At 48.9% G+C, this 14811-nt stretch overlaps 1 protein-coding gene across 2 annotated transcripts in view; it reads left to right on the top strand.

Moving 5' to 3' along the window:
- The window catches only part of LOC143146995 (uncharacterized), a 101550-nt gene extending 87197 nt beyond the window's left edge, over positions 1-14353 (top strand). The window contains exons 10-13 of one of the 2 annotated variants that reach the window (XM_076311795.1): positions 1561-1913; positions 3195-3436; positions 13129-13191; positions 13944-14353. In XM_076311795.1, the coding sequence (XP_076167910.1) occupies positions 1561-1913; positions 3195-3436; positions 13129-13191; positions 13944-14218 (933 nt within the window). In that variant the 3' untranslated portion in view covers positions 14219-14353. Of the gene's footprint in view, positions 1-1560; positions 1914-3194; positions 3506-13128; positions 13192-13943 lie in introns of both variants that reach the window. The other variant, XM_076311794.1, reaches the window with a different exon arrangement.
- The last annotated feature ends 458 nt before the right edge of the window (positions 14354-14811 follow it).

Raw genomic sequence — 14811 nt, forward strand, 5'->3', positions numbered from 1 at the left:
TATTATTCGTAATTTTATTATTATTATTACGAAGGAAAGATCGACCGTTACATTGTTCCCGCGGACCATTCGAAGCTTTTTAAAGCAATCGTTTTTCAAAACACCTACACCTCGGACCTCTTCTGTTCGAACAAACGTGTCGCGACGATAGAACGAACTTAAATACCGGTAAATGTAAATTTATCGAACAGTGGTCCTTCTAAAATCACATTTATGCTCGATGAGTAACAGTAACTTATTCTTTGTCGCGACTATTAGCTATTTGGCCGATTTTTTTAATTTGTCCTACGATTTACGAATGAATTCGAAACGCTTCGATACATCGAAATTAATGATTCAACCGACACGATTGTCGCAGAAATTGAACCTTTCGAAGGTCTGTGATATCATTTCGATTCGAGTTGTCTCGAGGTCTCGTCCGACTCGCTTTTCAATAATGCACGATATGTACGCGGTCGTTCGTAAGTTGGGGGACACTTGCTTGTCCGACTTGGATAATGCAAATTGAGATACGGATACAATTTTCCCGTGTACACGCGACACAAGAGACTCTACGTACAATAGAGACCACGGTTTTCAACTCTCGACGAAGTACGTGCACGTGCAGCGGGGAATTAAAAATCCGTGTTCTTACGACAAACGTCATATTATATTTGCGTTTACCGTCTATTGTCGGAAAATGCAAATTATTCATTATTCCGTACCAGAGCGGACAAATAAATTTCACAGGACCCTATTTAAAAATTGTTCCAAAATGTCTTTCTCGACTCGCGTAACATTGTTAATTTCTCGAGATGTAGAATAAATATTGATACAAGTTTTCAGGTGTACAGCGTAAAATGACATTTGGAACGCGCTCGTCTATCGTATATATGTAGATGCAAAATGGACGATCTGTATGAAAATAATTGTACAAAAATAGCTCTCTGGTAGCCAAAAAGTATTTCAAAATTGTGATACAAACTCTCTTTTAGCAGATATCGTCTTGTTTCTTGCATCGAAATTTCGATTCGATCTTTCTCGAAGAAATGCCGCTCGTGGTTCGGCATTCGGGTAAACGCGTTAAATAATTGTACGAATCTAAACACGAATAGCGGAATACAAGCCGTCTATTCGAGTGTTCGCGAAACAGGGTCCTCTATTGTACCGGGAGCACGTCCGTGCCACGGCAATGTCTCGAGTATCGATGAAATTTGTTGTTCTATCGGCAGTGTTTGCGTTTCTTCGGCTCGAGCGGACGGCAACTATGAAAACAAAACATGGCCGAACCTCGTTCCATTATATTTCATTGATTGTCCTCTTGGAACAGTTTCGATAGAAAATTCTCAACTCGTGATTCGCGTATCGATAACTAACGAGCATTCGTTCGAAGCGTTGTAACATCACCGTGCGAATGCAACTCGATCGAAACGTAATTCTGCTTCGATTTTTACGCAAAGTTAGCCTATCCTAAGATACGAATACGTTAGGTCGTCGGATGGTTGTAAATTTCGGCGAAGCGATATCCTCGACGATCGTCGTCCTGTTACGGTTTGTGTCTATCCGTTTGATCGTTTGCAGCAAATACCCGTGGAACGACGAACTCTTCCCACGGATCTACCTGGACCATCGCGGCGACGCCCGTTCACGAAGAGACACTCTCCTTCGGCGGAACCATGCTCCACCGGTGGAAACGGCGTTGGCTGTAGCGGCAATGTCGCAGGAAACGGAACTAGCAACGGTGCTTGTAGCGGTAGCGGCGGAACCACCGGTAACGTGTCGACCGGTTCCGGAATGCAGACCTCCTGCTCGCTTCCGGAAACTCCAGTTTTCGCCCGTGGAAGCGACATTCCCAGGACGCCTCAGCACGCGAGCAATCCGACTCAGACGCGTCGACAACCTGGTTGGTACGCCCCAACCACGGCTACCACTGGGTAAGATCGTAAAAACCACGTCTCTCGGATCCCGAGGATCGTATTTCGGTGAAAGTCGTGAAACGCACGCGCGCACGCGCACAGGCACGCATAGCGAGGTAGGCCGGCCGGTAATGCTGTCCACTCGAGAGTTCCATCCCCTCGAGTGTAGTTGCCATCGAGAGCTCTTTTACAACAGAAAGCGAGAGAGCATTCGTACTGGCAATTGCCTCTACTATGGCAGTTGCCTCTACACTCGAAAGCTCCCGTGTGTCCCTGTGAAAGAACACGTGAGCTCTCGATGCGTCTTTCGAGAGCAAAACTCTCCAGTGGACACCGGGCATAAGGTTCGAGACGCGTATCGTTGACTTTTCGTCGCACGACGGTTCAGTCGATACGTGCGTGGAAGGTACACGCTCCTCGAGCTGCTCCTCGACGAGACGTGACAGCGAAAGTAACATTCGAGCGCTGAGAAATCGTGAACGATTGAACTGTTTCTCGAAAAATCGCTACGACACGTTTCACCTAATTTGAGAAACGCGTGATACGAACGAGAGCAACGAGAGATCGCGAAGTGTCCACGGATTCGTATTTTTGCAAGGGAGAATGCGAACGAAACGAAGTAACGCGTCGTCGACGACGCTGCGATCGAGGCGCTTTAAAATTGGCGTTCCGCGCAGGCGCAAGCATGGCGACGCGTCGGACGCGCATGCGCGGCTCTCCAGTTTCCCGCGTGAACTGGAGTCGAGCGACCGACCGCTCTGTCGTCTCGACGCAAAGTTCTCCTTGCAAAAAAAAAAGCGATATTTCGTCGAGACACGTGACAGCGCGATCGCATCGGTACTCGGCTTCGTTACGGTTCAGCGTTTCGCAAATGTAGGTTACGTGGGTAACGAAGAACGTGTCACGAGGACCGTAATCAGCCAACGTGAACGTTCATCGAAAGAAACGCGTACCGCGATAAGAGGCCGTTCCGAGTACGTTGCAATTAACCCTTTCACCGCTAAGGACAACCGTGGTTGTCCTCCGTGAAACGATCCACGAGTACGAAGGACGACCGTGGAAGTCCTTCGCGAAATATCGCACGCGCGGTACGAGAATCGTCGATGAAACGGTTCCTTCTGCAATTACCTCGTTAAAAGTAAATACCGTTTGATGTTTTAAATAATTTTGTATACGAGACAACGAAATTTGCGTTTCTATTCTTTTTTTTCCTTTCTATCTACGGTACTGGAAAATAATTAAGAAATGTATCGTTCCATGGTCAATTCGAGTTATTTTTGTAAAATTGTTTGCGAGCAGGTATCGAAGAAACAATCCGGGTCTGGAGCAGGCGATAATCGGCACGGAACTGCTGCGACTGGCGGGCGGACCGAATCGCGGATGGTACCCCACGAGGAAAGCGAATCAACCACGGCCCGCGTCGATCGAACATTTGGAACGATTGAACAACGCGTACGACGCACGATTAGCAGGCACCGGGGACCAGAGAAAACCGTTGACTTTGCCCACGAACATCACACCGAACAAATACTTCGGCCAAAGTAAGCACAGCTCCGCCTCCAGCACTCGCGAGGCGCTACGGAGGGTCACTAGCTTGCTCATCAAGAAAGGTAAGCGCTGGAATTTGCGCTATTACGAGGGCCCGCGGTCGCAACAGCGAACGCGATCGCGTACGCGATCGCGGCCTCTGGAAGACGCGATGTGACTCGCCAGGCCAGCTCGTGTTTCGAGCGAGCTCTGTTTGCCTTGCGAGATCCGACGTTTCTTGGTCCCGTGACACGATCATTCGAGCTCGAATCATCCGTACGCGTATTACCTGCGCGCGACCTAAATGTATATATATATTCCGTATACGGAGTGGAATATCGGGAAGTAAACGCGGACCACGAAACGAGCGTCTCGCGACGCAAACACGCTCGCGAACCGAGCATTGCCGCGAAAGGGTTTTCAAAATGACGATCGATAACTTCTTTCGCCGATTCGATGCGTTAAGGTGTCCCGTTCAAGTTTATCGAGTATCGCTGCGTTCCCGAGCACAATTTTCGTCGCGTACACGCGCGCACGAGGCTCGTTTTACGCGACGAACCGAAAAATTTTATACGAAACGTATCGCAAAGTCACTCGTCCACGGTGCGCGTTCGTTTCGATCGGAGCGATAACCAAAAAATCGATGAGGTCGTCGTTTCTGTCGCGAGAATCGAATCGCTGATCGCCTATCGCGTCGTCATTTAAAAAACCATCAGCATCGAGTTTCCGGACGGCGTCGACCTTTACGGATAACCACCTGTAACCTCTCGTAACGTAACGCGCGGAAAGTTTCTCCGACTTGTTTCTTGCGTGACCTTTCGTGGCACTTGAGCGCCACCGTATTTATTCTGGCTATCGTACTCCTTGGGTAGCCGATCTGTTTCAATATTTTGTATGGTTTCTATATATATATATATATATCATCTTGTTCGATGTGTTCCGTAAAAATCGTAAGGAAGAAACTGTCGCGATTCGTGTCGCACAGTACGCACCGATCCGAGACGAAGACCAGTTTCTTCCTTGCGAGGTTACTTTATGCAGACATGTGCGCAAGTTATGTTTCTCTTGTTCGCTCTAATGATTTTACACTCTGTCAGTTTCTTTTCTACGACGTTTCTTCTGTTGCTATCTATCGAATGGTTTGGCAAGCTTGTAGAGCTCCGTAAACTTTTCATGCTCGATTCGAAGTTTAAACGCGCGCCCGTAATCGATCGACGATCGCAAGTTGCGATCGTGAGCCTTGGTTGTGGAGAATCCAGCGTCGGACAGTGTCCAAGCGAAAGAAGCGCTGTTAATTCCTAAAAGATTCGTCATTGGTTTTCGTCGCACAACGCGAATAATTTCGACGTTACGGTTCGTAACGTTGCGGACAGATGGCGACACGATTCGAAGACACCGCGATGCTCGAAAATGCCGCGACCGAGTTCCCTTATCGCGTCGCGACGAACGTTTAAAAAACGGACGACGCGTAAAAAATATCGAACAAAAAGAAAAACCTTCGATCCGATCGTCCGGGAATTGATTCGAGAAAATCGGAGATACTTTGTCTCCGTGACGTGGCGGCCCCTTGCGACCGCGAGGGTTAGTTTCCGGCTAGCCACGTGTTACCGCATGCCCGTACGGTGGCACCACCTAGCGAAGATGTCGCAGTTACACGTTCGTTCGTACCACCGAAGTAACCGACCTTGAAAATCCCAGCGAGCGACGCGAGAAGTATGGAGAAACAAGACCTCCTCCGCGTTACACACCGCGGCTCGCTCCGTACATTTCCATGCGCCGCCATTCGCTTCCGTTGCTTCCTCAAAACGAACGAGCATCCTAGCGCCCTCTATTTTCTTTCGAAGCAGGATTCTCGAAATGTAATTTTCCGTCCCTCGAGTTTTAAAGAAATTGTCGTTACGTCGAACCCGACGTTATAGAACGAACGCCCCCGTCCATCGATTATTCGAGTCTTGTAACGCGGACGGGATGTGTGCGTGGTGCTCTTCTCCTTTCGAATAGCGCAACGTTGCGCCGTCGCGCCGGTCGGGGCAGTCGAAGAACCGGTATACATACTGGGAAAGATAAACGTTGAACGTTCGCTAGAAAACCGGCGACGTCGCGAAAGACCGAATTCTCGCTCGGACTATAGGCGGGGTGGAATGCTCGAACGAATTTTTAACGCGAGCGACAATGCTCGACGTTATCGATTCGTCATCGGGCGACAGAAAAGTTTGTTCGCCGTTTTTCGTCGAAAAAGTGTTTTTACCGGCTGCGTCGGGTTCGCGATACTCGGGAAGAAATGTTTATCGATCGCTCGCAACGACCGCCGTTAATTTCGAAAAGCCAGACGAGGCGCCCGAACGATTCGCCGTCGAGGAAGAATTTGGTCGCGTCGGTGGAGAAGACGGCGCCGCGCGCGCGGATCAATACTTATCCGCGCGGAGAGACAGCGTTGCTCGCTCTAGCTGCTCTGCCCGCTTCCGCGGATTTGACGGAAAATCGTTGACCGAAATTTCGACCGCGAGAACGCGTCGTTCGTTCGCCGATAACGATCGAAATTCCATGGCTGTCAAATTTATGGAAATGTTCCTACGCTACGAACGTTTCACGTCGCATTCGCTCGTTTCTTTTTGTCCACCGTCCGACCGATCGAGCAACGAAACGCGAGGACAATGCGCGCGCGACCCTAGGCGTCGAGCCTTATCGCTGTCGGTTATTTATAGAACGTCGCCGTATCGATGCGAAAAAAAGAGCTTTCGCGCAACGGCACAACGCGCGCGTCCTTCGTACGATTTTTCGTGGTATTTGCATTTTTCCACCGATCCTGAATGTTTCTCGATCAGAACCGCGAACCTATAAAAACCCCGACGAGAACGCGGTGCGAGAACATAGCGCTTGTCGCGAAAGTAACGCAATCGTGTGGTTTTCTGTCGTATCGTTTACGGAGATAGGGCGACGATAAGCGATAGCGGAAGGTAGAAGAAACGCCTTCGAACGCGACACGCTATGCAAGCGAGGCGCAAGCGCGAGATGCTTCTCTCGACTCGGTTCGACTCGGTTCGATTCGGGCCGGCTCGGCTCGACTCGGATGCGAAATCCCGCGTTCCGTTCGGAGAACGAAAACCGCTCTCGTCGAAAGGAAAAACCAAACGGAAAAGTCGCTGTTCGGAACGTGGATGTTAAAAATAATCGATCGGATGGTACGAGTAGCGAAAGGGAGAGAAACAAAGAGGGCAGAACGGACGAAAGGACGAACAGACGTAGCTGAATCGGTTAAGACGTGGGAGAAAGAGACAGAGAGAGAGAGGGCGGACGGGAGGGGGTGTATCGTGGTGTCACGAGACGAAGGCGATTGACCAGCGAAGGGATGTTTTCGGGTCGGTTAGTAAGTTGTCGGTTTGGTCGGCGGGCTGGTAGCGGAGCAGTGACGTGGGAAGCCGGAAGGGGTGACTAGCTCGTCGCACACAGGGACGGGAGGGGGGTGCGCTGGCAATCGTTACTCCCGTCTGCTAGTCCGTCTAGCAAACTAGCAACCCTCCAGCCGACCGAACGCGCCGCCCCTACCAAAGCCGGTTGCATCACGGTCGATCGTTCACCGCGAGAGTCTCACGACCCGTTGGAAAATACCGAACCACGTTTACCGTACTTGACGAATTCTCTTTACCGTGGTCGTCCGATTTTATTATTTTCCTCGAACGCGAACCAACGCCCACACCGTCCTACCGTACCCCCGCCACCTCTCCGCCACTCTCTTATCTTCCTTCTCCGCTTCCACGCTTTCCCTTTCGGCCGTTTCTCTCGCACTTCGTTCGTCTTCGACGACAAAAAGAAATATCGACCGGCCGCGTTGCTTTCGCCGACGCGACTACAAGATCCTGACGCGCTTCGTAGCTCGTTCCGTCGTCGTCTATCGCTCCGACCAATGTTCGTCGCACCCGTGGGCAATCGTCTCTTTCTCCTATCTATCGTCCGTACAATTAAACGTCAGACTTTGTTATCATACGTATCTTCTCGGTATCGCGATACCTCTCTTCCAGCAGTACGTGGCTCTTCATCTTCACCTAGTTAGTTGGATAGTTAGTTAGTCGGTGAATATTTCATGAGGACGGAGGATGGTTCCTACGACAAGACACGACCGGTCCTCAAGGGTTAGATTTCATCTTCGTCTAACCCAGACCTACTCTACATTTAACTCGTTGAGCGCCGCGGCGGTCACCGGTGACCGATACTACGAACTTATCGGGCTTCCTTCAATCGCTTCTCGTTAATAGACCATCGATTCTTCTAAACTCTCGAGCAATTTTAACGTAATTGGAAACACTAGAATTTTCGATTTTCTTAGATTCGATTAACCGTTCACTGTAACGGAGACAAAAAAAAGAATACACAAATCGGTGTCGATACGCGAAAGCACAACGCGTAGTAACGGAGAGAGCAAAATTCAACGTAAAATAATATATTTTTCTGGAATACTTGTAAATACATATACAAAGTTCGAAGAAAGATATCGTCGATAGCGGGTAGGTAAAGAATTGACAAAGGAACGTCTTTCGTTTTCGAGTATAATACACCCTGGAAGGTTGGTCGTCGGTGTTGTCGGATGCGTTCGTGGTTTCGGCTTACAATTAGCGCCGCGATGTGTCCATCGAAAGCGATATCCGGTTCGAGTCGAAGGCGTCGTTTCGGTGCTTCGTACGCCCACGCGGCGACCGAAAGGTTTTTCGTGAATATAAATTAAGAACATTCCTGCCGGCATATTTCTAATTATACCTGGCCCGTTGCACTCCGTATTTCGTTACACCGCTACGAGAAGCAGTGAAACGCGCTTTCGATCTACCGGGTGTTCTTGAACGCGTGTCTTGCGTCAGCGCGAACTGTGCTCGATCGGGTTGGCGAAAGTTTCTCGTTCATTGTATCGACACCGGTAGCACGGTTGCATCGCAAAGATTCGAAATGTACTTTGCACCGTCACGCGTTTGACGCAACGCAACAACGTAATCCTACTCTCGCGTCGTGCGATAGCGAGCGTGTAGCATTACGCTTCGTTCGCTACTTGTTTTGTTCGCTGCACCCATCGTGTGTATTTCTCGTTAGAACGTTCGATGCTCGGTTAATTTCGCCACCTCGACCCATCGGGAACGAACGGGTATCTCGAGCGTACCCTATCCGGTGAAAACAAACGCAAAAGAGATAAAAGACCGCTATTTATGCAAATAAAATTTCAATCGAACCGATCGAACCTGGAGCACCGACGAGCAAGCCACGCCCATGCACCAATCGAATTACAGCATTTGTATCGTACGAATCAATCGGCCACACCCGTCTCTAAAACGACAAAGTACACCGTGCCTTATTCGCCACGCCCGTCCTTAAAGGGTTAATGTGTAGCGCGAGTAACGCCACCCCCTCGTACAAATTTCGAGCGATAAAATCCGATTCGCGTCTCGTTCGGTCCCGGGTGTCTATCGATCGACGCGTGCGTTCGATAGTCGATGGCCCCGTGCCGCGTCGAAGTTTCACTTTCACGGTCACGGACGAAAAGGTCTTCGCGTGATTCACGAGGAAACGCGCAGCCTCGTGGCGTGCATGCGCGAAACGTATCGCGAACGTACACCGATAGAAAAGAAAGAAATAGAACGCATATACCGATAACACGTACGAACAATACAGATCGGACGTTTTTCGACGTTACACGCGCAGATACCTAATCACCGCGTCATAGACGTCCCTTGTTCACTGTCGCGTCCGGGACACGTGTTGTGCGTTAAGATCCCGAAGGAATTCCGTTTTCCGTATCGGTAATCGTTCACTACCTCCGAAACAAAAGAAAACAGGCCCGACTTATCGCCTAAACGGAAGTGGTTGCTTATCTTAGGAGAAGCATTGTCTCCGAAAAGCCGGACGAGTGTACTTCGTGGAGCTGGGAGGTTGATCCGTGACGGGAGGCAAAAGCTAGGGGACTGCTTATCGGCACCTTCTGTGCTCGACGGAGTTAGGGGTGGTCGTTCTGGGCCAGGCCAATCCGTGAACATTTAAACGTCCCGAAGCGTCAGCTGGTTTCAACGTGTCGCGGAGAACGATTCCCTAATTTACGAGCCCTCGAGACTTTCCAAATACTCGAAACCGGGCTGGAAATTAGATTTCTGTCTTTCGCTCGACCATTTGCACCGAAACAATCACGGAGACTCGACAAAAGTTTCCGAGCTATAGTCGAGCGAATGCTATCGAGAGAAAGTAACCATCGTTAGAAAATACTTTGGTAAATTGAAGAACGAAATTCCAAATCTCGATTATTTATTATTTAAATTATATCGAAAGACGAGTTTCCGTGAAAAGGTTCGTCAAATTGCGATGGACGTATCGAAAACTCGCGCGAACGTTCGGTTGAAGAATGAAAAACCGAAAAAATATTGGGTTGTTCGGAAAGTGATTTCGTTTTTCAAAATGGAGAATATATAATTTAGTAAAATGTTCATACGCTCTACACAAAATCGTGTTTCATTTTCACGAAAAAAAAAAAAAGAAACGACTTTCCGAACAACTTGATAGATTTTCCTTCGAGCAACGCCCGTCTTCACCGATCTGCATTCTTTAGCTCCATAGTACATTTCATTCGGTAAAAGACGAATCAAAATACGAACGTAGCTTGTTTTTCACCGAAAGCCTCCGAGCGTAATACGCACGGTAATATTAATGCACTCGAGAACGATTGGTTACGAATCGATGTTCGGAAATGAAATTCATACGGTGGTTTCGCTCCCGTTGGAAAGAGCGTGCATCGGTTGTTCCAGGAACTTATTGATTTATTCGAGGGTGAACAATCACCCCCGGCAACGAACGTCGGAGCACACGCGTCATTGTTCTCGACCGCTCTCGCTATCTTCAACCCCTAGTGCAGCATGCGCGAGCTAGCTTTGCAAAATCGTAACCGATTCCCTTCCTTTGCCAACCGATCGTTGGCACATATTCCGTGCGACGATACGAGAATTCGTTTCATCCACTTACGTGTCAGTATCGCGTGACGCGTCTGATTAAACAACGGCTCGGGTTTTACACGTCAATGAACCGATCGATCGGTTCTCCGTTGATCGTTACGCGGAGAACAGTCATCGTCGTGCAGTGACGTCGGATAGAAAGCACGCGGTGAGTCACGAAAGTATTCGAACACTTTCCTACCGAACGTTCAATGCTCGAACAAAGTTCGGGTATTTTAATAATCTTCGAAGCACGTTCGTGTTACAGCGGTGAAGAAACAACCGTCAAGATTGTACGTGTCGGGGTTATCTTCCAGAAAGTAAAAAAGAATCCGATTCCCTTTGTTTTACGTTACGAATCGTTCAGCAGTTTCGGCCATTGAACGCGCGCAACGCAAGATTCGCTCTGTATCGCTCTATCTCGGTTTGGTCTCGGTGTATCTTATTCCTCTCGCGTCTATATCTTATTCTCTTTTTCTCGCGACGTGCGCGAGGTTCGGCCTTCGCACGAGATAAAAATTGCTATCTAACCCCGATTTTATCGCTCGTACAACGGAAACTGCTATTATTTTTTTTCTTTCTACGTTATGCCATTTGGTTATCAATTCTCTGTAACTTGCATGTACTCCCACGTTTTTCGACGCATTCTCGATAACAATTTCGCTTCCTCGACGATACTCGCGGTATCGGTCAGTGGGAAAGTAAATCGATCGATCGCGTCGATGACACCCAAGTACTTTTGCGTTGTTTGTACAGACGGTGTTCGCGAGGACAGTTTCGTAAATATATCATTCTACATCGTCGAACGTTCCTCGACACGTACCATCCTGGCCGGTTCGAACGTCGTCCGTCGAAATATTTGAAAAATCGTACGCTGGATTCACTTAAACGTTAAACGTGGTTTCCCTCGGTTTTCGCTAACCACGGTTTCAACGTACCTCTGTCATCGATACTCGTGCTCGATCGTGGGCGATGCCGAATTAAAATTAGTTATTGCGCAACGAATTCCGCGGATACGTTGCGTCCGTGCAAACGTCGAAAAGCTCCGTTCAAGGTTTCGCGCGGATTAGAATCGTTGAAAGATACAAACGACGCAATTCGGTGATCGTGAAACGAACGTTTCACGTTTCGCGACCGATACGCGCGTCTTTCCATTCCCTCGATTCGGTCACAGGGTAGATTCGCGTTATTTCCAGTTCTCCTTTTCCCTCGAGCGTTAAATTCGGTCGGTGTTTGCTTCGTCGCGTTCATTGTTTCCGGGTACGCGAGCAAAATGACTTTCGCGAGTGTCAGCTCTCTCGGACGTCGATAAAGATGACGTATCCGCGGCAAGTACGAAGAAACGTTCATCGCGACATCGGTCGCCTCGGGGTTCGAACGAGTTCGCGCGAACGCGTACACCCGATGGAACAAATACAGCGATCGCGTTGAAACCGCGAGATGCCAAGACGGTAGCGCCCTTGACTGCGAAGCGCCAACTATTCGTAACCGCGAAGGGATCTCTTTGGGATAACGAAACTTTCGAAGTTGAGGCTCGAACGCACCGAAGAGAGGAAACGTTCTAGGTAGCGAGGGATAGTTGCCACCCTTGAACCAACGAACCGCCATCGTGCCGTGAGATATCTATTTGGTTACCGACAAGGGTATCGGTTCACAATCCGCTCGTACACGACTCAAGTGGATCGCTATATTTGTTCCGCCTGCTGTGCGCTTACGTTTCGATTTTCCAGCCAAGTGTCCGAAAATGAGCACGATTAGCGTCGAAAGCGTTGGCCACGGTCTCGAGTTTGCCCGAAATATCAAAAACCCGGGGGAAGCGGACGATTTCTAAAGTAGCCACGAAACTTTGTCCGCAAAGAGAACTCTGTCATTCCGTGCTATGCCATGCCAGCCGGTGAAACGGGATGGAGGTTATTAATATCTTTCCAGAAATAGAGTCGCGAACGTGGAAGTCACCGGTGGCGGAATAAACTCGCCGGGAATATAATAAAGGTCTTTGGCAAAGTTTATCGCCGCGAACGATCTTGAACGAAAGGGAAAAAGTTATCGTCAAGGTTCGTTGCTATTGAACGCGCGCCGGCATTGTCACGCGCGCGGTCTTCCTTCTAGCCGTTTGTGCGCCTCGGTTTATCGACGTTTATATAAAACCGACACTTTGCGCTTTCTCTGTACCTTTCGTTCGATCTGTTTTATTTTCTTTTTCTTTCTTTCCTCCATTTGTTTCTTTTTCGCGTTTGATGCTTCGCGGTCGAGAGAAACGCGACCCATGCTCGTTAGTTAAGCTGTTGTCCGCCGAACGATCGAGTCGGTGTCGAGAATCGAAAAATCGGCCAATTCGGTCGCCGATTTTCATAGTTTCACCCACCCGGCATCGATGTCTCCTCCGTGTAGAACGAGATGCTCGTAATTTACACGGAAACGTTAATCGCCACGACGAATAATAGCACGGTCGTTACCTGGTTCGCGACAGCCGTTCGATCTTTTATTTGGCAAGCTTCCAGGAGGAACTCGCGCACTTGTACGTAACCTTTTAACTGTTGCGTTCGAGGCCCCGCGGACTCGATCGTTCCACCCTGAGAATCGTACGGGGCGCCTTTACTGTTTTTTACTTGTATCGCATTCGTTATCTATGCTCGTACGTAGAAAATGGCTGGCTTTTTCGTGCAAAGCGTCCTTGCGGCTTTAATGTGGAGAAGCCCGATACGAACGACGAATGATCGCAGGTCGAATCTTTTGCTCGACTGTTTCAGGAAGCGGAAGCAAGGATGGTAAAAGTGGAAAGGACAACGCGTCGCCGTGTGGCCCTTACGCCGGTGAGTTGATTTTTATCCATCGGTTACGATCGAAGGACGGAGTTTCTCGATAGAGATACCTCGATCGCAACCGAGAGACTCGGGAGAACCGAGATCCTCGATAACACCGAGAAACACTCGGATCAATCGAGATTTCCGCACGGCTCGAGCATCCCCGAAGAACCAAGATACCAATTCACATTCTAGAATCTCACCGTACTCTGCATGGTCGCTAGACACTTTTCGAACCCCGTTTGTGCATTGTTTTTAGTAACGAGTATTACTTTCGTCTCGAATTTTTCGTCTCACCCTTGTCCAGCCCCGAGCGCATGATCATTTCGTTTCTCTACGAACAACGTGCACACGTATCTGCATGCACATCGCGACTGATTTCGTTTTTGTTCCCTTTCTTTTTCTTCTTCTTCATCTTCTTCCTCCTCTTATCAATTGTTCGCCAGCCGTACGCGTACGCACATCTCGTTTGCTCGTTCAGACACGTTACCCATTGTCACGATCTCTTTTCTTTTCTTCAGTCTTTTCTCTCTCCTTGCCTGTTTTTATTCTTCGAGAAAGGGGTTCCTCCCCGTCACACCGGCAAATAAATAACCGAGCGTCTCGAAACAATCGGGATCTCCGTTTACGTCCGAGATTCTCGGACGAACCGAGAGCCCTGGAAGCTCAAGGTACCCGAATTACGTACGAGTCTCGATCTCGACGAGATACCTTCGTCTCGCTTTTATACGGATCTACTAGACTAAAGGTTAATTCTACAGGTAGGATAAAAGTGGTCGCCGCGAACGACTCGTCCCGAATCGTCGCACCTCGGCTCTACGACACACCTCGAGACGCCATTGATGTTTTTGATTCCTTTTCGCGTCTCGGTGCTCGCGTTGAACCGAGTGTCCCGTGGGTAACTTGGAAGGACTCGGTTTCCAGGAGGGAGACGACGCGGCTAGCGGTTATTTATAAACTTCGGTTTGGCCGAGCTGGCGTTAAGAAACGGTCGAAATATTGTCAACGACGACCCACGACCCGGGTACCGAAATAAGCCGAATCGTCTCGACCGTATGGGCGGGTGCGTTTGGGTCGCGATGCAACAGCGCTACGAGCACGCTCCGCGACCTTGCTGCCTGCCGATGGTTTTCTCGTTAACCGCTCGGGTCTGGAGCGGGGCGGAAAGATAGGGCGGGCGTTGAACGTCGAAACGACCAACACGTTCGCAACACGGTGCCGTGTCTCTTGTACTTTGACGCGATCGAAACTTACAAGGAAATCGCGCGAAACGTGGCGCTCGATCTTAACGAAACCTTATAGACGAATGTTGCACGACCGCGCGCGCAATGAGTAAATTTACGAAATATTCGACAAATGATCGTGATCGAAGAATAAAAAGAAAACTAAAGTTTAGTTTAAAAGAAAATACGTTTTTATCTACATTCATCGTGGTCGTGTAAAAATGAAAATTTGTAAAAAGATTCTTACGCTTTGTAAGTTCGAACGATCTCTCGAATCGTTGGTACTATTGTCATCGATAATTTAACCTATCCTTTAATTAATCATCTTTTCCATAACGTTGAGAGATATCGAATCTTTGTCAGATTTTAACTTCAAAAAGCTACTTATGTTTCGCGCTCGGACTGA

The sequence above is a fragment of the Ptiloglossa arizonensis genome, chromosome 5 (assembly GCF_051014685.1).
Source record: "Ptiloglossa arizonensis isolate GNS036 chromosome 5, iyPtiAriz1_principal, whole genome shotgun sequence".
Lineage (NCBI taxonomy): Eukaryota > Metazoa > Arthropoda > Insecta > Hymenoptera > Colletidae > Ptiloglossa > Ptiloglossa arizonensis.